Source organism: Mercenaria mercenaria, chromosome 1 (genome assembly GCF_021730395.1).
Source record: "Mercenaria mercenaria strain notata chromosome 1, MADL_Memer_1, whole genome shotgun sequence".
Lineage (NCBI taxonomy): Eukaryota > Metazoa > Mollusca > Bivalvia > Venerida > Veneridae > Mercenaria > Mercenaria mercenaria.
Window position 1 is genome coordinate 77,851,833 of NC_069361.1, and position 25,676 is coordinate 77,877,508.

Genomic DNA, 25,676 nt, shown 5'->3' on the forward strand with positions numbered 1-25,676 from the left:
GCCAACATGCGACATGATACCCCAACCAGTCATATTATACTGAGACAGGGCTTAACAGTCCTACAACTATCCTGTTAATGCTGACTGCCCAAGTGAGGAAGCTACTAGTTCATGTCATTGGTACGACTTGGTCAGGGTGCAACCCAAAACCTCCTGCACCCAAAGCAAGTGCTCTACCATTATACAGTCTACCCAGGCAGCAAGACGCTTCAAAATTACCTAATTAGATAAAATCCCTTATCTGCATTTGAATGATATATAATTCATAGAAAGTTTGTGACTAATATAATTATATGTAAAGAAAAAGGGTCATCTACCGACCATAAATTAATTGGCTAAGATGGTTGTAGCTTTAACCATTTTCAACTATACATCTTTAACACTTCTTAGTCTCAAGGTCAAAGACATTGACCTAAACACCACAAATAAAATATGTGTCATCTACTGTTTATAAACAATCATGCTCTGCTGTTTCATGGCCACATGTCAAAGCAATAAACATCTTTAGTTTTAAAGTGACTGTGGCTTCTGGCCACAGGTACTGTAAAGCTGGTTATATTCACGGAGATTTAATTTTCACTTTATTCACAGTCAACACTGACAGCGCGAAATCTAAACACCGCATTTTTTTGTTACCCGAACATACACATTTCCACATGGGAAAGCGATAACATGGTGATCTAGTATTTTATCAGTAATTGTTTCAAACCTATAAATATAGAAATTATGCACATGAGAAATAAAGTTGTGAAAAACATTGCATTGTTATATAGCAGTTGTCCTTGACAAATTGATTTTTGATAATTGTATTTGCCTTTTCACCATTATTTAATTTTGTTGGGTCCGAAAAAGTTATCAAAGGCGGCCTTTTAATACCGCACTTCTCTTTATGTAGCCAATTTCCCATAATATCCGATATTTTTGTAGACTACAATACAAGTAACACCAAGAACATAAGAACCAAATGTGACAAAAGTTATCAGCACAAACATGTTCATAAAAAAGACGGAAATTATATGTGTACAACTTGTCATGTGTATTGAATCAGTCAAATAATAAGCTTAGCAGACGCGGTGAGATAATGTTATTTCTATTCATTTTCATCGTAATTGCTGAAATAAATATAAACACTGGGATTGTATGTTTATTTATTTATTTATTTGGGTTTTACGGCGCACCAACACAGTATAGGTTATATGGTGCCAAACAGGACTACAAATTTTGGTTCCACATCTCATTTACATCAGGGGGATTGTATGAGTACATCATAAGGAGCTACTTACCATGTATTTCGATAGGTGATTAAATATTAGTAAAACAGCGGTTAGATTATTTCAATGCATTACAGAACTAAATTTCGCACAAGTGTTGAATTATTACAAGTATCATACGCTCTATTCAGACGACAGCGACAGACTTATTTGTGGCATGTCTAGGAAGAGTGACCTCCCTTTCTTTTGTCTACAACTAAGGTTTATAATTCGTGGTCGAAGTAGTTTCCGCAAAATAAAGATACCGTGAATTCAAAACTCTTAAAAAAACGCGAACATTTGGCACCGTGAATATATCCCACTATACAGTAGTCATCCAATGTAAGATAGTATTAAACTACAGCATTCTGTAATTGAACAGAAATTACATTTGACTTCCTGACTCCCTTAACAATATGGGTCACTAACTGACTGTAATAAATAATGCTATAAGTTTTGTTTTTCTAGCTAGTGTTAACAAACCACTTTAAGCCCAAATGTCCATGCGACCTTGACCATTTAGCTTACTGGCCCTAAAAACACAAGGGTCATCTTTTGACCATTTTCAGTCTTGAGGTCACTGTAACCTTGACCTTTGACCTACTGATGCTTAAAATAGTAGGGGTCATCTAGTGACCATGGGCAATCACCTCTTAGGACCAGTCTAGGCCCAAACATTCTCGGGTAATTGATCAGAAACTGTTTTCTGTCTCACTGTAGTGACATTGACCTTCAACTCTTAAATCAATATAGATCATTAATTTTTCCATAGGTTAACTGTCTTAAGGAGTTTTACTACTGCAGGCTCAGGCACTTCTTATTCAGAAATCAAATTGTCTACCAACAGACAGACCAACCGATATGAGCAAAACAGTATGCCCCTTCTTCAAACAATTAACATAATACTAGCCTCTTAATCTATTTACTTGTATAAAATAATAAAACCTGTTCCCCTGTCTAAGATGAAATGTAGGCTACTGAGTAACAAGACAACAAACACAATATATGTTCCTTTTCTATAAAACATAATTTATTCAAGAAAATTGTCAATTCCCACTCTTTAAAGTGGAAACAGCATGCTATTATAACATCACTTTGACAGATAAAATGAAGAGAAGATATATTCTAACTTTTCTTCACTGTCAATCAGGTTGTACCATAATCAACTATAGGATACCCTGTGTTAGGGGAGGTACACTTTGCTGGGATTTTGAACCTAAGGATATCCTGCAAGTTAGATTTTGTTTGATTTGTATGAATGCCCCTTTAAGGGTTCTACAGTATAGTTTATATGACAAACTTGCAGACCTGAACCTAACATTGCATTGATACATAGTACTTGGGTACTTCTAGCCTTAGAATGTACATTATTGTTCAGTAATTTTAATATATATGGAACTCAAGGGGATCTGATTATGTTATAATAACTGGAATAAACTAGTACAAGTTTGCATTCCTGACAACATTGTCATTCTCACATAACGGGTAATTTAACAGGGTAACCTGAAATTCAAATATTTTTTCATTTTTATTCTATATGCTGGTAACAGAATGCATCCAGCTTATAAGATGTGCGCTATCCAGAGGAAATTACAGTAACTGCGAGGGATTACTTAAGTACTGGTACAACCACTTTTAAAATAAACTTTATCGGACCAAGTGTCTTTTACAAATTTAAAATCATATTTTGTTGAATTAATTAAGAGATGCATTCAAAAATGAGACAGATAATTCATGTGAATCTAAAAAATAATGGAGTTTAAAAATCAGTATTTGGGACAAACATATTATTAAAGCACTTTGTAAGCATGCATTTTAAACAATAAAATGAACACATTTCTTCTAAACAGAGATGCAAGTTATTCAAATTAGAACATGTTTAAGAATGAAGTATCAATTCAATCTTTCCTTTGCAACGAACCTTTAAAACTGCACTCATCAACATTTCTGCTTTTCAATTTCATTAATTCATACACTATGTAATGGCATTTAGTAAAACAGTCTCAATGTTGTACCAAGTACATGACTGTGTAACAGATAATTTTGGTAGATACGAGGGTAAAATCCATCTTATCAAAGGGAATGTTTTTGATGCCTAAATTTCTCATTTGTCTCATAAATCTTATTCTTGCATGCACGACTTTCCAGTGTTTCAATGTAAATGTGCCAAGGCGGATTATATATCTATTAATAGTTCTTAAATTCATCATACAGTCGACTTTCTTTCACTTGAACTCGACGGGACAAGCAAAAATTTGTTCAAGTTATTGGTTGTCTGAGCCATCGAAAAAATATACATCCAACAGATACTTTTGCTAGGACCTGACGATGAGTTCGAGCAAAGGCTGGTGTATGGATTATCTTAGTTCCAGCGAAAGAAGTTTGTATATAGGTGTACTGCCAATAAAGAGATGTGCCCTATTGTCAAGCTATTACAGTAAGCAAATATTTTATTGCATGGACAAATGTGGACAGCTGCCAACCACGATTTGGCCAAATATTACCAAGAAAATCCTAAGTAGTAAATATTAAGCGAAGCGTAAAATACAAATCATTCTTTCCACTGAACTTGACTGTGTAAAAAAGATTATCGGAAAACTTGCATCTCCGTTAGATATCGCCATGACAACTTCAACTGTTATCATCACAATTTTCATCGCTACTCGAATCATTATCTCCATGAATAGAGTCTAGAGGTTCACCGGTTATCAATAGTCCTTTGTCATACAGCAGGCTTGCTATCTCGACCCTCTCCTCGACTGACGCTGCTGGGAGACTATCCACACTCACATATTCTGGGTAACTGTGTATAAGGAACTCGACAGCTGGAGCAAGCTGCAAAAACATCGAATTTCAAACTAAGTATATATGAAAGCTTGCACATCTTTTATTTTGTTCAATAATTTGAAAGAATCTTTCTGTATACTGTAATGAAAAATCATTCAAAAGTTAAACAATAAACTTTCAGAATCTTTGACTCAACCCTTAGCCTGCTAAATTTCTAAAATGGACTGGTTCATCATTCAATTTGGACAATATCACTTATTACTCAAAGGGGTGTTCACTGAAAATTTACTGACTGAAAAGCAGACAGTGCAGACCATGATCAGCCTGCACGGATTTGCAGGCTGATCTTGGTCTGCACTGGTAGCAAAGGCAGAATCACTCACCGCCAGCAGGCTAAGGGATAAACAGGAGTACAGTTGAATGCTAAATGGGGAAAAATACTTCATCATTTTTGTGTTTTCTGTAGGATTTTATGTCAAACCCATTTTTGAGTTATCTTTGGTACTGATGTGCATAAAATTGTTTAGAAGTCTGATCTTTATCTCATATTATTTTATTTATTGTTAAAGTCATAGCCGTGTTAAAATGGTAAATCTATAATATGCTAAAATAATTCAATCTATCTACTAGCATAGTATTTTCTGACTTTCAATGGTAAAGAAATACCCTAGTTCCCCTCCAGACATTATTTACGACTGGGACCAAACCCTATGCAAAACCACCATCCTTCATCAATCAAGCTGATTTTGACGACCAAACAGGGCTCAAACCCACAGAGATGAGAGGCAAGTGATTCTAACACTTAGCCTTAACACTAAGCCATAGAGGCTTCTTAGTACTTGTTTAATTAATAAGAATTTATCATCATTATTTCAAAAATAACAAGAGTGCAAGAATGTCACAATATACGCCCGTCACAGCAAATTTCTTTACTCTAGCACCTGTATTTGCAAATGGAATTTTAATTTTGTGGTTGTTTAGTAATAACTAAGTGTTTTGTTTTTCTAAGTCCACAAAAAAACTCCTTACCAGGTAGAGATACCTTAAAATACACCTAAAATTGGAAAGTAACATCTATGTTGTACCACAGAAAAGTGGTCTTGGTTTTTCCCTACGGTCAATTATAAAAAAGTTACAATATAAGTTATTTATAGTAACAACTAAGGGAAGTTAATCTTAAAAAAAAAAAAAAAAAAAAAAAAAAAAAAAAATTGTAAGTCCACACAAAAATCTTTACCAGGTAGAGACTGGTCAAAATACACCTCAAAATTGGATGTAGCATGCATGTTGTACTACAGAAAAGTGGTCTCGATTTTTCCCTACGACTAGTAATGAAAAAGTTACAATATAAGCTATTTATAGTAACAACAAAGGGAAGTAATTCTAAAGAAGGGAACTGCGCATGACACTTTGTCTCATGATGGTGTATAATTGTGTCAAGTTACATCAAAATCCCTCCATGCATGAAGAAGAAATGCTTCGGACAAAGTCATTCTTGTATCTGACCTTTGGCCTCTAAGTGTGACCTTGACCTTAGACCTAGGGACCTGGTTCTTGCGCATGACACTACGTCTTGTGGTGGTGAACATTTGTGCCAAGTTATATCAAAATCCCTCTATGCATGAAGAAGAAATGCTCCGGACAAGGTTTTCATTCTTGTATCCTTTGACCTCTAAGTGTGACCTTGACCTTAGACCTAGAGACCTGGTTCTTGCGCATGACACTCCGCCTCATGGTGGTGAACATTTGTGCCAAGTTATATCAAAATCCCTCTATGCATGAAGAAGAAATGCTCCGGACAAAGTTTTCATTCTTGTATCCTTTGACCTCTAAGTGTGACTTGACCTTAGACCTAGGGACCTGGTTCTTGCGCATGACACTCCTTCTCATGATGATGAACAATTGTGCCAACTTTCATCAAAATCCCTCTATGCATGAAGAAGATATGCTCCGGACAAAGTCATTCTTGAATTTGACCTTTGACCTCCAAGTGTGACCTTGACCTTAGACCTAGGGACCTGGTTCTTGCGCATGACACTCCGTCTCATGATGGTGAACAACTGTGCCAAGTTTCATCAAAATCCCTTCATGCATGTAGAAGATATGCTCCGGACAAGGTCTGTGGACGCCGCCCGCCCGCCCGCCCGCCAGGGGCGTTCCCATAATACGTCCCGTTTTTCAAACGGGCGTATAAAAACCTCAGATATAACATTTAACATTTTCTCATAATTGCTATTTTTACATACGTCTGCTATGATATCTATAAACTGTGGGTCTCTGCCATGATAAACTCGTGCATTCTCTATATTGTGGTACACTCTAACAGCATCATCCTCTGTGACCAGTCTGAAATGATAGGAAACCAGTCTGAGACTAGCAGAAGGTAAATTTGTAAACCAGTCAATGACAATATGACAACGACAATTTCTTTATTGATATATAGGCCACCAGCCCGAAACAACATAATGTTTACCAGACATCCCAACTTTTTCTGAATGCCAAGTGGGAGTTTTTGCTTTCCAAAGTGGGAGATTGAGGTGTTCAAGTGGGAGATTTTATACCGCGGTAATAATGTTCAAGATAACGAAGCTTTTAACAAATCTAATGATAATATAAACTTATTTGCCCTTATAAAATCACTAGTCTTAAAAAAATTCACTTATCTATATCTTATTATTCATGCATTTTTAATGTTTTGGAACAATAATACATGAAGCCTTCTGTGCAAAATTAAATAGTTACAGACATCCCAACTCTCCCGATCCGATCGGGTTTCTCCCGATTCTGGTTGTAAAACCCGATCACCCCGATCAGAAGTCTCAATCTCCCGATTAAAAACAACAACAACAAAACAACATAAACAACAACAAGAGGACCATGATGGTCCTGAATCGCTCACCTCTTCCCACATGACCCAGTTTTGAGTATGACGTCGTTTTCTCTATTATTTGACATAGTGACCTAGTTTTTGAGCTCATGTGACCCAGTTTTGAACTTGACCTAGATATTATCAAGATAAAAATTCTGACCAATTTTCATGAAGATCCATTGAAAAATATGGTCTCTAGAGAGGTCACAAGGTTTTTCTATTATTTGACCTGTTGACCTAGTTTTCGAAGGTACGTGACCCTGTTTTGAATTTTACCTAGATATTATCAAGGTGAACATTCTCACTAATTTTCATGAAGATCTCATGAAAAATATGGCCTCTAGAGAGGTCACAAGGTTTTTCTATTTTTATACCACTGGCCTACTGACCTAGTTTTTTAAGGCATGTGACCCTGTTTCAAACTTGACCTAGATATCATCAAGGTGAACATTCTGACCAATTTTTATGGAGATCCATTCACAAGTATGGCCTCTAGAGAGGTCACAAGGTTTTTCTATTTTTAGACCTACTGACCTAGTTTTTGACCACACATGACCCTGTTTCAAACTTGACCTAGATATCATCAAGATGAACATTCAGACCAATTTTCATACAGATCCCATGAAAAATATGGCCTTTAGAGAGGTCACAATGTTTTTCTATTATTTGACCTACTGACCTAGTTTTTGAAGGCATGTGACCCAGTTTCGAACCTAACCTAGATATCATCAAGATGAACATTCAGACCAACTCTCATACAGATCCCATGAAAAATATGGCCTCTAGAGAGGTCACAAGGTTTTTCTATTATTTGACCTACTGACCTAGTTTTTGGTGGCAGGTGACCCACTTTCGAACCTGACCTAGATATCATCAAGATGAACATTTTGACCAATTTTCATGAAGATCTCATGAAATATATGGCCTCTAGAGAGATCACGATTTTTTTCTATTTTTAGACCTACTGACCTAGTTTTTGACTGCACGTGACCCAGTTTCGAACCTGACCTAGATATCATCAAGATGAACATTCAGACCAACTTTCATACAGATCCCATGAAAAATATGGCCTTTAGAGAGGTCACAAGGTTTTTCTATTATTTGACCTACTGACCTAGTTTTTGACGGCACGTGACCCAGTTTCGAACTTGACCTAGATATCATCAAGATGAACGTTCTGACCAATTTTCATGAAGATCTTGTGAAATATATGGCCTCTAGAGAGGTCACAAGGTTTTTCTATTTTTAGACCTACTGACCTAGTTTTTGAAGGCACGTGACCCAGTTTCGAACTTGACCTAGATATCATCAAGATGAACATTCTGATGAATTTCCATGAAGATCTTGTGAAATATATGGCCTCTAGAGAGGTCACAAGGTTTTTCTATTTTTAGACCTACTGACCTAGTTTTTGATGGCACGTGACCCAGTTTCGAACTTGACCTAGATATCATCAAGATGAACATTCTGACCAACTTTCATAAAGATCCCATGAAAAATGTGACCTCTAGAGTGGTCACAAGCAAAAGTTTACGGACGCACGCACGCACGGACGACGACACCGCACGATCACAAAAGCTCACCTTGTCACTTTGTGACAGGTGAGCTAAAAAAACCCACAAAAATTATGAAATAATCCACTTCCTTGCACCTATCTGATACTGTATCACTACTGACGAGTCTGTAAACAACAGCTTTCAGATATTTTCGCACTTTATTCTACCCGTGCTGATTATTGTTTATTTCACGATTTAACAAAGCCAGGTGTTGATTAATGTGTCACAATTGAAATTAAAATCCAGACATTAGATATCTAATTAAATTCAATCAAATTTAGATTAGAAATTATACTGGCTTTACCTTTTTCTGTAACTTTTTGAAATCGAAAGTAGATGGTCGCCGAGTCAACCTGCTAGGTTTTAAAAAACATTTCTCTTAAATTATTTTGATGAGAGGAAATGTCATGGTAAATTTTAATATCACTTACTATCAAATGCTGTTAAACTGTCTTTGCATCATAACAATTTATCAAACACATCCTTTTAACTGGAGATTTAGGCAAATCTACGAAAGTGTAACAACACCCGGACAGTCAATTTTGGATAACAGAATTTTGATCAATAAAAGTATTTGAGCCAGGGGTTTTAAATACTGGTTGACAGGGATGAGAATCAAACAGTAAATTTTCTTTGCTTGAACTTTTATTCTTTTAGCTATATACATTTTGTTTTTACAGTTCTAACAGCTGTACTGTTTGTCATGTAAAATTCACATGGGGAGTCTTCTTTCCAACAAAAGAAATAAAAGTGCAGGTTTAATTCTCAGTGGTGTTTTGAATTTAGACATAGTGCTTAAAGTGCCATAACTATTTAATTTTGCACAGAAGGCTTCATGTATTATTGTTCCAAAACATTAAAAATGCATGAATAATAAGATATAGACAAGTGAATTTTTTTAAGACTAGTGATTTTATAAGGGCAAATAAGTTTATATTATCATTAGATTTGTTAAAAGCTTCGTTATCATGAACATAATTACCACGGTATAAAATCTCCCACTTGAACACCTCAATCTCCCACTTCGGAAAGCAAAAACTCCCACTTGACATTCAGAACAAGTTGGGATGTCTGTAGTTATGGCACTTTAAGCACTATGTCTAAATTCAAAACACCACTGAGAATTAAACCTGCACTTTTATTTCTTTTGTTGGAAAGACTCCCCAGGTGAATTTTACATGACAAACAGTACAGCTGTTAGAACTGTAAAAACAAAATGTATATAGCTAAAAGAATAAAAGTTCGAGCAATAGAAAATTTACTGTTTGATTCTCATCCCTGTCAACCAGTATTTAAAACCCCTGGCTCAAATGCTTTTACTGATCAAAATCCTGTTAATCCAAAATTGAATGTCCGGGTATTGTTACACTTTCGTAGATTTGCCTAAATCTCCAGTTAAAAGGATGTGTATGACAAATTGTTATGATGCAAAGACAGTTTAACAGCATTTGATAGTAAGTGATATTAAAATTTACCATGACATTTCCTCTTATCAAAATGATTTTAAGAGAAATGTTTTTTAAAACCTAGCAGGTTGACTCGGCAACCATGTACTTTCGATTTCAAAAAGTTACAGAAAAAGGTAAAGCCAGTATAATTTCTAATCTAAATTTGATTGAATTTAATTAGTTATCTAATGTCTGGATTTTAATTTCAACTTTGACACATTAATCAACACCTGGCTTTGTTAAATCGTGTAATAAACAATAATCAGCACGGGTAGAATAAGGTGCGAAAATATCCGAAAGCTGTTGTTTACAGACTCGTCAGTAGTGATACAGTATCAGATAGGCGCAAAGAAGCGGATTATTTCATAATTTTTATGTGTTTATGTTGTTTTTTTTTTTTGTTTTTTTTAATCGGGAGATTGAGACTTCTGATCGGGGTGATCGGGTTTTACAACCAGAATCGGGAGAAACCCGATCGGATCGGGAGAGTTGGGATGTCTGGTTTACACAAGTGTAATTATGCTAATGTACAGTCAGAAATTAGTAAATAGGTATTCCATTGTACCAAGTACTATGAACATGTTCATTTATTCAACTCGTTTAATAAATCAATATGAAAAGTCACTCATGTAATATCCTCTTTTTATTTTTCCCACTTGACACACAAGAATGGGTTCAAACTGCCCTTAATCTTTTTACTATTTCAGCTTCATATTCGGTTGATGACCTGGCTGGTATTCTATTACTACAGAAATATTTATGTTCTATACTGTAGTACCTGAATGAAACATTTTCTTTTACAGAAGTGAGAAAAATTCTGTCTAACCTGAGACATCCTTTCCTGACCAGTTTAATCATGGTATCTGGCTCTACTTCAGTATTCCCTATAACTTTCTGACCCACTGGATCCCATTTCTCTCCATGTCCATGCACACTACATGATTTTTCCACTGAAAGAGTTGTTTAATTATTAAGATATTCAGCAATCAAATTTTCTGTATATGTTTTCCCCCTGAAGAAACTTACTGGTATATAACTGTTTCTTGCCAATGTTTACACTGGAGCAAGGAGCTTTCTATTTTCTATTCAGGATCTAGCCCATTTACTGACACATTGCTTCAATGACTGAAACATTTCAGACAATTAAAAATGAAGGGCCTATACAAGCCAAAGTTACAGCACCACCAAGCTCTGACGGGACCTTTGACCAATTTAGTGTGACCTTGACCTTTGAGATATTCCACACAAAATCTCGTGCCTACAAAAGTGAATGATTTCACAAACTGTAACTGCTGTACTTTTTGATGTCTTTTGAACTGAACTAAACATAGAAAGTATAAAAAAATAGCTGACGATATGAATTCAATCAGCCCTGGTACTTGAGTCACTGATGTCCCAGTGAGTGGTGTTTCAGTGTATAAGATTTGGAGTTACCAAAAACAACTACTACTGAATATTTGCTTGCCATGGAAATCAGTATAAGCATTATGTCACTCAAAATAAACAAGAGCTGTCTGTTGACAGCGCGCTCGACTATTTGAAGAAGTGATGGAAGTATTGCACTATATGGCAATTGGTAAGCAAGTGTTCACAGTTTCAAAACCACATATCAGTTTAGACAAAATATGGAATGGTATTCAAAACTTAACTAATTTCTTTGTCAAACTAGAAATGTGTCACAGACACGGATGCCCCCACAACATGAGAAAGGTTACAGGCATGGTACTGCTCACAAACTAAAAGAAGGACCCTTGGCCCTATTATTACAAAAAAAAATATTGTAGGAAAACCAGAAAATTTAGTAATCTGTATATGTAGTAAAAATTGGCCAAGGACTGCGGCCTTGACCTTTGAGCTAGTGAAATGGTTTTGTGCAAGACACATTGTCTATCCATGTCTATCACTTGTGTCAAATTATTTTGAAATCGGACCATGCATGTCAAAGTTATGGCCCAGACACGAAGACCACTTATGTAGTGAAAATTGGCTAAGTTCAACCATAGACTGTGACCTTGACCTTTGACCTAGTGAAATGGTTTTGCGCATGACAATTGTCTATCCATGCTTATCATTTGTGTCAAGTTATTTGAAACGACCATGCATGTCAAAGTAATGGACCGCCACAAAGACCACTTACATAGTGAAAATTGGCTAAGTTCAACCATGGACTGTGACTTTGACCTTTGACCTAGTGAAATGGTTGTTGCGCAAGACATATCGTCTATCCATGCTGATCATTTGTGTGAAATTTTTCTGAAATTGGACCATGCATGTCAAAGTTATGGCCTGGACATGAACACCACCCTTTCCCTAACAATAAACACACACACACACACACACACACACACACGCACGCACACACAAACAAATACACACACATGACATGGGTAACCCTATCTGCGTTCCCCCACCCCCAACTTGTATGACGGGGGCATAAAAAGGGCCAAACTGAGCTAAAGTCTGTGTCCTCAGTTATGTAGTCATGCTCCATAATAGACTATGATGGGTAAACAAGTGGTCAAAATTTCCAAAGCCACATGACAAACAGGTTAGGCAAAATATGGACTGGTATGAAAAATATAACTCATTTCAAAGTCCAAAAGGGCCATAGTTCAGCCAAAAATACTTGACAGAGTTATGTACTCTTGCCTACAGATGGAAATCATAATCATAATAAACAAGTGTTAAAAGTTTCAAAACCACATGTCAAATAGTTTTGACAAAACAATGACTTGTTCGAAAACTAACCTATTTCCAAGTCCAAAAAGGGCCATAATTCAGCCAAAATATTTGACAGAGTTATGTATTCTTGCCTAAATATGGAAATCATGATGATAAGCAAGTGTGTTCAAAGTTTCAAAGCCACATGTTAAATAGTCTTTTGACAAAACATGGAACTTGCACAGAAATTGTACCAATTTCAAGTCAAAAAGGGCCATAATTCCGGCCAATATAGTTGACTGAGTTTATGTACTCTTGCCTACAGATAGAGACTGTTATAATAAACAAGTAATAAAAGTTTCAAAGCCATACATCAAACACTTTACATAAAATGCGAACTGGTAAGAAAAACTTAACCAAGAATTCCAAGTTAAAAGGGGCCATAATTCAGCCAAAATTCTTGATGCAGTTATGTACTCTTCCCTAAAACTGGACATGGTAATGGTACATAAATTTTGAAAGTTTCAAAGCTTTATCTAAAAAGACTTTGTCAAAATGTGGACTGGTATGAGAAACTTTACCAAGGTGTGACGCCGACTCTGTGGTGAGTAGGATAGCCCTACTTATTCTTTGAATAGTCGAGCTAAAAAAACATGAAAATAATTTGAAATGTAGGCAGCAGAAGAAGTCACATTCAAAACACAGCATACAGAAAATGGCTTATTGCAATACCTTCCGAGAAGACCGGTGGTAAACTATCACGTATAAACTGCTTCCCTAACTGATCACATGCTGAATCTATAGGACAATAGTTCTGTATCATCTTTGTTAATAAGCTCGAAATCTTTTGGGTAAATGCGTCTCTTTTGGGGCTTTCCTGTGAAAAAAGACAAAGAAATGATTAAATTTGTGGATAACAAATTATGATCCAGTTATCTGATATAAAATCTGGGGTGAAACAGTTTTATCTTTTAACATGAATAACTTTATGAGACTTTAAAACAAATAATGATGAAAAGCTTTAAAAGAAGCAGTGATTTTCACTGACTTCTTTTGGCAGTTCCTGGCACCAGTCCTTGAACATCAACTCTCTTGTACTTAATAATTCCAATTGTTCTTTCAAACATTTATGGTAAGTTGAACATAGAATATTAAATTCAGGAAGAGCTCTACTATTAAATCATTTAATATCATGGGTATAAAAGTGTATATTTTCAGTAAAAAAAGATTACTTGTATTCATGGGGACATAGATAAACAATCTTAGCCAATCACATGTTCAAACTTCTAGAATATAAGGATCTTTAATGCCTGCCTGTGTAAAACCGATTTTTCCCTACCCGAGGGACAGTGTGGAATGGAAAACCGAGCGTTAGCGAGGTTTTTTATCATAACTGTCCCGAGGGTTGGGAAAATGGCTGTCTTACACAGGCAGACAGGTAAGATCAATTTTCTTGCCTATCACGTTCAAAACAAATCTTTGCATTATTTTCATAGTATTTCCTTGCATTATTTTCATAGTTTACATCATAATAGTTCCAGTACTATGTGACGTCACCTAAGTGCACGCTATTTTAGACAAGATTTTTCCCTAGGGAAAGACCAGAATATCTATCCCTGGCGCATGCTCAGACAAATGTATTCTTTGCCCGCCAGGTAGGCTAGAATGCTCTGCCTTTACCTGACGTCACAGCTTTGTGAGTCCACTGGAAACTGTTAACATGCGGAGCATGTAAGTTTATTGATGAATATGAAGAAAAACTGTATATACAGAATATTACAGGCAATACATCCAGTGCTTTGGTCAGAGTGATGAACAAACTAACTACAGACAGTGTGATTACTATATGCCATCTTTCAGGCTCAAAAAAATAAACTAGAGATGCTTTTGAGAAACAGCGCATGTCACCCACACTGCCCCTATGACAAATATAAGTTTCCATCTCTAGATGTTTTTAGACTAGTGGATCCAATAGGATGGTCTGGATGAAGGATCCAATCAGTAATACAAGGGCCCTAAATCAAAAGTGCCTGAGCGGAAAAATTCGGCTATTTATCGAACTTGGGTAAGCTCTTATGGCTCAAACACAATTTTGTTCAGTTGAGTGAAGATCAGATGAGAAAATGATCGACTTAGAAGTGTGGACAAGAGTAAAGAGACTAAATTTATTCAGAAATACAAGGGCCGTAACTCTAAAAAGCTGAACACGATTTGGCTATTTATCGAACTTGCTGAGGTCTCATGGTCAAACACCATTTTTTTCAATTTGGTGAAGATTCTGATGATAAATGATTGACTTAGAGTGCGGACAAAAGAGTAAAAAGCCGATTTTTTCGATAATTCCAGGTGCCGTCACTCAAAATGCCTGAACCGATTTAGGCTATTATCGAACTTGGCTGAGGTCTCATGGTCCAAACTCATTTTGTTCAAGTTTGGTGAAGTAACGATGAGAAAATGTTATGATTAAGAATGCGGACATGAGTAAAAAAGGCCAATTTTTTTGAATAATCAAGGGCACGTATCTCCAAAAATGCTGGACCGATTTGGTCGTACACATACTGATATGAGGTCTCATGGTCAAACCCATTTTATGTTTAAGTTTTGGTGAACGATCGGATGAGAAATGTTTGATTAAGAGTGCGGACCTGAGGAAAAAAAAAGGCCAATTTTTGATAATTCAAGGGCCGTACTCCAAAATGCCTGGACCCATTTGGCTTAGTTATCATATCCGGCTGAGGTCTCATGGTCCAAACCCATTTTGTTCAACTTTGGTGAAGATCGATGAGGAAATGTTTGATTAAGAGAGCGGACAAGAGTAAAAAGGCCAATTTTTTGATAATAATCAAGGGTCCGTAACTCAAAATATGTCTGGATCCGATTTGGCTATTATCGAACTTTGTATTGCCGATGGTCTCCAATGGTCCAACACATTTTTTTGTTTAGTTTGGTGAAGATTGGATGAGAAATATTCGAATTAGAGTGGCGGACAAGAGTATAGTAAGACCGGATTATGGTAATTCAAGGGCCATAACTCCAAACGCCTGGACCGATTTTTGGCTGTTAAATCGAACTGGCCTGAGGTCATATGGTCGAAATACATTTTTTTTCAATCGGCTAGAAAATACGGATGAGAAAAGTACGACTTAAGAGTGCGAGACCAGCTTAGTGACAGACACACACATCAGACTGGAGTAAATCAATACGTCCTACCGATACCACTGTGTGGTGGGAGACATAATAAGTGCCCCCTCATTGCAAAATGCCATGTTTCCTTGGGACCTTTAAACAGAAATATACAGTATAAGTTTAAAACTCACAAAATACTCTAAATACCTATGCTGGAGTACAACACAAGCCCAGAAATAATAAGAAACTATATTTACTTGATCAGAATTGACAACACCAGTGTATTGTAGGTAATCTATCGGAAGGCCTTCTCTAAATTCAACATCCTCTTCTATTGCTATCTCCTAATGCACCGAGGAACAAGCTACATGTACATCAAAATAAATTTGTGGTAAATTTAGATGTTTAAGGTAAATTTGTTCAGGGGGGGGGGGGAGGGGGGGGGGGGGGGGGGCATAATGTGCCACATAGTGAGAATTTTAGAGGAGGGGGGGGGGGGGGGATTTGTTTTGTGGAGGGTAGGGTCAAAGGGGGGAGTTGGTGGGGTAGGGGGGGGTTAACGTGGGGGTGGGGTGTGGGGGGGGGGGGCGGATTGGTGATTGGGTTACATATAAAAGTGAGACATACAATTCTTTTTTGTTCCTTGGGACGAAATAGAATTTTTAACCATAGTGTATCAATGTCTTTAAAAAAAAAAAGATCATGGCTCTTAAGAAAAATTCTATAGCAGAAACTGAACACACATTGGTAAGGGGCAACCGATTCAAAGTCAGCAACCTCAATCACTCGGCCACACAGCCCCTATAGTAACTTAGTAGAGAAAGTTCAAGAACATGTAAAGGTCTCAAGTTATGGTGAGTTTCTGCAAAATTATTTGAATATCCATGCATGCATAAAAAGGTTATAGAGAGGAAAAGATAAATAACCATAAATCTTTGACCTTTAAGTGTGACCTTGACCTTTGAACTGGGGGTTCCGATTTTGTATGCATTTTATGTTATTTGTGCCATATTACTTCAACATCCAGAAATGCACCAGTTATAACAGTGATTTTATGCAAACACAAATGTACACACACACACACACATGCATACACATACAGACCGGGGCTAATACTAAATGCCACTCCCCCCACTTTTAATGGTGGGGCATAAAAACATTTTGACTACTGACCTTTTGAAAGAGATCACCCCATGTGTTTTTCTGGTAGCAGGAGAAAGTTATGTGTAAAGAATGAGCATCTTCTAACGCATAGCCCTGAAAATAAGATGTCATAACAGAATTAGGTTTTTTCCAAGGAAAGACAACTTATCTGGCAAAACTGTAAAATCACAAACAGTGTAATTTCCTACTAACATCTTGACGTGGGTTATCCTAGGCTGGAACAAATACACCTGCACACTGACAAGAGCAGATAGTATCATAAAAATTTTATGCCACATTGAGTCTTTCAATGATGCTGACTTGCCTGTTGGTGATCTATATGATTTGCGAAGTCTAAATTAATCATTTACAATACTTAACGACTGTGAATCTTTTACATGTTCTTTTATCATTGTTATATGGAGGTGATGGTTATTTAAAGGAATAAACAATAATTGACAAAAGTTTCATCCATAACTATCATTATGTCTTCAAGCATGTTTAGTGTATAAGGTCTAAAGCCAGTCATATCGTCAAAGGCATTCTGTATGTGCTCACAAACAAATCATTTTTATTCATCTATGTTTAAGTTCAAAAATTAGATATAAAATCCGTGCCATGTAACATGAAATCCAAACCAACCTGGTGGATGGTTCCTCGTGGGAAATACAGAAGATCACCTGCTTGTAGAGTCACATCCAATATAGGGGAACCAATCTCTGAGAGCTGCCACTGAAAATACCTGTAACAAGATGGACCTATTGTCCTTAATCTCTCTCCCCTATCTCCACATGACCCGGAGACCCAGTGTTCAAGCTGAGTATGACAACTAGTTAATTTTTCGTATTTTGACATAGTGAACCTTAGTTTTGAGCACAATTTGACCTCGATATAATCACGATAAAAAAATTCTGACCAACTTTCATGTAAGAACCATTGAAAAATATGCCCTTCTAGAGGAGTCCACTAAGGTTTGTTCTATTATTCAACCTAATGACGCCTAACAAGTTTTGAAGGCACGTGACCCACTTTTTAACCTTGACCTAGATATCATCAAGTGCGGAACATTCACACAATTTTCATGAAGATCTCGTTGAAAAATATGGCCTCTAGAGGAGTTCACAAGGTTTTTCTATATTTCGACCTACTGACCTAAGTTTTTGACCGCACATGACCCAATTAACGAACCCTGACATTAGATAACAATCAAGCACGAACATCACAAACCAATTTTCATGAAGATGCACCAGCGAGACAATATGGCCTCTTAAGAGAGGTCCACAATGTTTTTCTATTTTAGACCTACTGACCTATTTTTGACCACCACGTGACTCCAGTTTCGAACTTGACAAATATCATCAAATGACATTCTGACGCAATATTCATGAAGATCTCATGAAAAATATGGCCCCAAAAGTGTGTGTGTGTGGGGGGGGCCCTCTAGAGAGGTCACATCAAGGTTTTTCATATTTTGTAGATCTACTGACCTAGTTTTTACCACGTGACCCCAGTTTCAACTTGACCTAGAATATCCTCATGGTAAGCACATTCTGACCATTTTCATGACAAGATCCATGTGAGAAAATATGGCCCTAGAGAGGTAACAAGGTTTTTCTATTTATAGAATCTTACTGACCTAGTTTTTGGACCCCAATGACCCAGTTTTCGAACTTGATCTAGATATCATCAAGTGAACATTCTGACAATATTCATGAAGATATTGTGAACAATATGGCCTCTAGGAGGCACAGTTTTTCTATTTTTTGATTACTGACCCCAGTTTTTTTAACCCCACGGACCCCGTTTCGAACTTACCTAGATATCATAAGAGAACATTCTGACCAATTTTTTCATGAAGATGCTTTTGAGAAATTTTTGGCCTCTGAGGGTAACAAGGTTTTTCTTTTTTTTGACCTTATGCCCTATTTTTTTGACCCAAAGTAAACCCATTTTCGAATTTTGCCCCTAGAAAATCATCAAGGTGAACTTTTCTGCCAATTTCTTAAAGTTCTCATGAAAATATGGCCTCTAGAGGGGTCACGGGGGTTTTTTTCTATTTTTTGCCCTTTAATGACCTAGTGTTCGACCCCACGTGCCCAATTTGAATTGGGACCTAGAAATCATAAAGGTAAACCCTTTCAAAACCAATTTTCTTTGAAGTTTTTTGGAATATATGGCCTCTAGAGAGGCCCACAATTTTTTTTCCCTATTTTTAGACCTACTGCCCTAGTTTTTGATGGAAACGTGCCCCCAGTTTCGAATTTTGACCAAATATCATCAATGAACATTTGACCAACTTTCATAAAGATCCCATAAAAAAAGGGAAACCTCTAGATTGGTCACAAGCAAAAGTTTAGGGACGAAACGCAAAGGACGGACGCACGGGAAAGGACGCGGACGACGGACAAAGCCGGGGATTTACAAAAGCTCACCTTGTCACTTTGTGACAGGTGAGCTAAAAATAGTAGAACATTTTTTCAGCAACTGAAGAAGTTAAAAATATAATAATTTGCTGAGGATAAATAGCTGTCTGTCAGAACTATCTCTGTTTGATTTCTTCTAGAATAGAAATATATCCATTTCTTTGATTCTTTTAACTAAACTTTGTCCTTTCAGTTTCAAACAGTGACAGCAGCAGAGGTCTAGTGGTTAAGGTGCCGGCCTCTCAACCAGGAGGTTACGCTTTTTCATATGACACTAGTACTGGTTTTTCTAGGAAGCAGGAAGTATAACAAGAATTTATTTTAACAAGAGCTGTCCGTAAGACAGCCAAGCTCGACTATTCGAAATATTGTCCCAGAAGCAGGAAAATATTACCCAAAAAGGTTAAATATCAAAAGAGTTTTAAGTTCAAAAGGGGGAATAATTTGACCAAAATGCATATCAGTTATGGGACTTGCTGCTATCAACTAGATTTATAACCCCGAAGACACATGTGAAGTTTCAAATCAATATCTGCATTAGTTTTGGAGATAGTAACTTGCATGTAAAACTTTAACCAAAATTTTCTAAGTCTAAAAGGGGGCATAATTTGCTCAAAATACATGTCAGAGTTATGGGTCTTGACCCAATGAGGTTGGTAATTGATCTAGAAAAGAAAAAATAAGTTCAAATCTATATGCCTTTTAGAAATAGCTGTATGTACTTGCACGCAAAACTTTAACCAGAATTTTCTAAGTCCAAAAGGGGACATAATTTGGCCAAAATGAAGGTCAGAGTTATGGGACTTGCTGCTATCAACTAGTTTTATAACCCCGAAGACACATGTGAAGTTTCAAATCAATATCTGCATTAGTTTTGGAGATAATAACTTGCATGTAAACTTTAACCAAAATTTTCTAAGTCTAAAAGGGGGCATAATTTGCTGAAAAAATATGTCAGAGTTATGGGACTTGACCCAGTGAGGTCGGTAATTGATCTAGAAAAAGAAAAAAATAAGTTTCAAATCTATATGCCTTTTAGAAATAGCTGTATGTACTTGCACGCAAAACTTTAACCAGAATTTTCTAAGTCCAAAGGGGGCATAATTTGGCCAAAATGAAGATCAGAGTTATGGGACTTGCTGCTATCAACTAGATTTATAACCCCGAAGACACATGTGAAGTTTCAAATCAATATCTGCATTAGTTTTGGAGATAGTAACTTGCATGTAAAACTTTAACCAAAATTTTCTAAGTCTAAAGGGGGCATAATTTGCTCAAAATACATGTCAGAGTTATGGGTCTTGACCAATGAGGTTGGTAATTGATCTAGAAAAAGAAAAAATAAGTTTCAAAATCTATATGCCTTTTAGAATAGCTGTATGTACTTGCACGCAAACTTTAACCAGAATTTTCTAAGTCCAAAAGGGGGCATAATTTGGCCAAATGAAAGTCAGAGTTATGGGACTTGCTGCTATCAACTAGTTTTATAACCCCGAAGACACATGTGAAGTTTCAAATCAATATCTGCATTAGTTTTGGAGATAGTAACTTGCATGTAAAACTTTAACCAAAATTTTCTAAGTCCAAAAGGGGGCATAATTTGCTCAAAATACATGTCAGAGTTATGGGACTTGACCCAGAGAGGTTGGTTATTGACCTAGAAAAAGAAAAAATAAGTTTCAAAGCTATATGCCTTTAATTGATGGCTGTATGTACTTGCATGCAAAAACTTAACCAAGGTGTGACGCCGACGCCGACGCCGACGCCAGGGTGAGTAGAATAGCTAGACTATTCTTCGAATAGTCGAGCTAAAAATATATATTTTTTTAATGTATATATAATTCTATCTGGTTCCTTGAATTAAGACTCACCACTGGAATCTCTGGGAAGTGTTTCTTGCTCTGACCTATAGGAAATTAAGACAACAAAGCTAGTTAATAATTAAGTATATAATAAACAATTTACATCCCACTCTTGTTTATTGCACTGCCTACTATCGTTGCCTTTGTCCCTTTAACCCTCTGGGTTCAAATTTTCTCTTGAGGCATAGCAATTACATATTTCTAGGAGTATCTAGCATGGATACAGGATGTGGTTCTACCCTGTTACTGCCCAAAACTAAAATAATGTCCAGCAGGGCACCTGTGTAGAAATGGCCACTAGTCCTGCCAAAAACAATTTTGAATCAGCCCTATGAATTTAATGCATATTTCCCAATTTTCTCTACTCAATACATATCCATACACTGAAAGAAATACTCTGTACTAAGGACATAGCTACCATTCCAAACTGATGTATTCAAATATTTAGTTGGAACTATGGTACCATTCATTTCAAATAAAAACACTGCCTATTTGTGCCAAGGTCCATCAGCAAGTGCTTGACATTAGGCAATATGCAAGACAGAGTAACAATTCCCCTTTTTAACTTTTGGGTTTAACATCGTATCAACACAATGATAGGTCATATGGCGACTTTCCAGCTTCGATGGTGGAGGACTCCAGGTGCCCCTCCCTGCTTTATTTCATCAAGGGTGGGCACCTGGGTAGAACCACCGACCTTCCATAAGCCAGCTGGAGAGTAATGGTTTTTGACCTACCGGTACTTACTCATGTAATGATGATAAACAAATGCACATATTTTCATAATGTTTTCAAGAAAAGAATACAATTCATATATATATATATCTTATATTACCTTGGGTTATAAAGTCTCCAGTGTTTTTTGCCTTCAAGTTGTAGAATAAATGCCTCAATGTCATCATAGTGTGGTGCAAAACCCTGTGTCCCTGGGGGTGTCAGATATCTAAAGAGATAAATATTAGAAATTAAAGGGGCGCAACCCAGATTTACGTAAAACTGTTCGAGAACTTAAAAAATCGTCTTTCATCGATTAGATAAAACGTAAAGAAAATCAAAGCGGTCTAAGCTGTATTTTGTTGAGAACGAATCAGTACAGAAAAACACCAAATGGGGACCACATAAACTGCTCCAGTGAGTCCAATTGCTCAAGCAACTGATACTCCAACAAGCTATATTTCACAACACTACTCTAGCAGTAACAATTTGATGCAATACAATTGGTACCTAGCTGTAACTCGTACAAACTTACTAATGCACTTCCAATTCATGGCAGATTAATTTTCAAAATTTCTGCTATTGAGCCAATCCATGAAATTAAATACCAACAAACAAAACTAATTTCCATTCATTTTATGTTGAAAATATGAAATCCATCAATCCATATCCATGTATAATACCGGTAGTCACTTTGGCCAAAATTATGAAATTTCGTGCATAGAAAATTAAATGATTTTACATTATACATTGACCAACAAATGAGAAGTGAGAAGTTTTACATCAAAATATAGGCCCCTTTATTTCAATATTAACTTCAATACTGAGAAAATCTTTAATGGTATAAACTGATTACTTCTACAACAAATATTTGTCTTTAAAAATAATTTTAACTGTTATAGACAAAAATGTAACAAACTCCATAATTATTATACATTTCAGCAATGCTACAGTTATTTTATACGTGTTTCAACACTTTTGGAGAGCAATATATATGGTTACTCTGATGTTTATCTGGATTACAGTCCCTTTAAATGTTCATATATAGTACAGGGGGAGGAGGGGGGGAACATTACACATTAGCTATATATACGTATAACTATGTAAACATGGCATGTATTCTCTTACACATTAGCTCTATATATGTATAACTATGTAAACATGGCATGTATTCTCTTACACATTAGCTATGTACACGTATAACTATGTAAACATGGCATGTATTCTTACACATTAGCTCCGACACAGCAGCCAAAGTATTCTTGCAGGGTAGACAACATCTTCCATACATTCTTCGAGTAAGTCTGTGGATTCAACATACGCACTGAACATCCATTCTACAGGTAGAAAATCAATATTTTACTTTCTTAACATATACTACAACAAGAGCACCGCCTTGCGGGTGCTGAAGCTCATCTGATTTTTTTGTAAAATAGAAAAGTTGTTCTACCCATGATTTTCTGAGTCCAAAAAGAACCATAATTCTTGCAAAAAGCAGGATGGAGCTATGTTTCTTGATGTACAGAGTCAGCTTATGATGGTGAACAACTGTTGCAAGTTTCAAAGCAATAGCTTTGATAGTTTAGGAGGAAAGTTTACCTAAACATAAAACTTAACCAATAAATCTGATATTTTCCAAGTCCAAAAGGGGCAATAATTCTTGAAAAAAGCAGGATGGACTTGTTTCTTGATGTACAGGGTCAGCTATTGATGATGAACAAGTGTTGCAAGTTTCAAAGCAATACCTTTGATAGTTCAGGAGAAAAAGTTGACCTAAACATAAAACTTAACCAAGAAATCTGATATTTTCTAAGTCCAAAAGGGGCCATAATTCTTGCAAAAAGCAGGATGGAGTTATGTTTCTTGCTGTACAGAGTCAGCTAATGATGGTGGACAAGCGTTGCAATTTTCAAAGCAATACCTTTGACAGTTTAAGAGAAAAGCTGACCTAAACATAAAACTTAACCAGGCGACGCCGACACTGATCAAGTGATGACAATAACTCATCATTTTTTTTTCAAAAAATCAGATGAGCTAAAAACATACTGATTCACTGAAACAAGGCTTTTTTAAGAGCTTGATAAAACAAACTTCATTAACCTCATGATTTTTTTTTGAGCACCTTCTCATTTCCCTTTAACCCTTATCATGCTGGATACGACTGGTTCTGCCTTTGCGACCAATGTAGACCATGATCAGCTTGCACATCCATGCAGTCTGATCATGATCTGCACTGTTTGCCATTCAGTCAGTATCTTTTTGGTAAGCACCCCTTTTAACAGTTAATGGAACTGTCCAAATTGAAAGATGGACAAGTTCATTATAGAAATTTAGCAGGGTAAGGGTTATATCCTTCTCATCCCATTACCACCAAAACTCAACAAAATGGCCATCATAGATCTGTGGCGCTCACCCAATCTTGACCTTAATTTCATATATGTATCCTGATACAATGTATCATATTACTTTGGGTTAGAGATGTGAGGGTACAGGGTGAGGGTGTATGGGTACTACAAAAGATCAAGAAAAAAAAATAATGTGAAATAAAAGAAACTGAGAATATAAAAGCATTTTACTTATTCATTTACTTTTTAAAGTGGGATGGGAAAAGAATGGGGTTGCATGAGGGAATCCTAAATAAAACCCCAGGTGCTAAACTTCACATGCTAAACAATATTCCTACATAACAAAGTTCCATGACTCCAGGTAATATATTTTTGAGGTATGTGCCACGCAAACTTTTAGACCCGTAATGCATATTTTTGGCGAGGTCAAGAACCATAAGCCAGGTGCACTACCTCACATGCTAAATTATCAGATGAGTTAAAAAATCAAGTAATAAGATACTTTTTCCATACCTGATAATAGTCCCAGACAACAGATCTGTACGCTCTACCTGGTGGATTGTGGGTCTCTCTCTTACCATCTTGATATGATGTAACATCCAAGTTTACTCCAAACTCTATATGCTCCTGAAGTAATAGAGTTAAGACATTCCTTCCTTGTACAAGTTAACAGACAACTAAATACATGTCTTAAAGTTTTGTCAAGATTGAACAGCATTTGATATTGGTTAAAACTGCATGTAAATGCATTCTAAAGATTTTGTTCTTGATGAGCGAACTTTTCAACAACACACATGTATATGATCCATCAGGAATTCCTATCACATATTATTACAATAACTACTCTATACGATATATATTTGTTTGATTTTTATTTGTTTAGAATCACACTGACACTTATTAGATCATTTATCAACCTTTCCCAGCTTTCTGATGATGGAGAAAGATGCCAGGGGCCTCTCACAGCATTGTTTCAGGCACAAGCGGGCATGTGGGTAGAACCATCGACCTTCCCGAAGTCAATGACTTCCTCATATGAAAAATTCTACACCTCGAGCCATGTTTCAAACCCGCATCTTTGAGAGACAATTCAAAGTCTGCAACCTAACCTAACCTAACCTAGGTCCCCCAATAAACGATACATATAAAAATGAGATAGCAACACTATAAAATCATACTTTTTCTAGTATTTTATTGAGCTCCTCAGTACTAAACCAGCCGTCATTATAATTACTGATGTGTCTTCGTACCAACAGTGGTTTCTTCTGCCATAACTCTCTGAAATTAAAGCAAACTACACTCAAAACATGTTACCGGCAAATAATGTAAATTAAGAAACCTTGCAACAGTTTTTTTACTAATTTCATGTATTTTTCTTTCTTTCTTACAAAAATTAGTACTTACGAAAACTATATCAAAGTTGACACACACAAAATCATATTATCCCAAATATACCCTTGTACTCTTCACGTCTATTAAAAATACAAATTTA

The 25,676-nt window shown here is 36.3% G+C and overlaps 1 protein-coding gene across 1 annotated transcript in view; it reads right to left on the reverse strand.

Moving 5' to 3' along the window:
• Positions 1-2,258: 2,258 nt before the first annotated feature.
• The window catches only part of LOC123533161 (ribosomal oxygenase 1-like), a 44,382-nt gene continuing 20,964 nt past the window's right edge, over positions 2,259-25,676 (reverse strand). The window contains 13 exon segments of the mRNA XM_053551684.1: positions 2,259-4,085; positions 6,284-6,383; positions 10,737-10,860; positions 13,304-13,448; positions 15,955-16,041; positions 16,044-16,061; positions 16,871-16,954; positions 17,483-17,582; positions 21,131-21,169; positions 21,961-22,068; positions 23,070-23,176; positions 24,698-24,811; positions 25,363-25,462. Of these exon segments, the coding sequence (XP_053407659.1) occupies positions 3,882-4,085; positions 6,284-6,383; positions 10,737-10,860; positions 13,304-13,448; positions 15,955-16,041; positions 16,044-16,061; positions 16,871-16,954; positions 17,483-17,582; positions 21,131-21,169; positions 21,961-22,068; positions 23,070-23,176; positions 24,698-24,811; positions 25,363-25,462 (1,330 nt within the window). The 3' untranslated portion in view covers positions 2,259-3,881.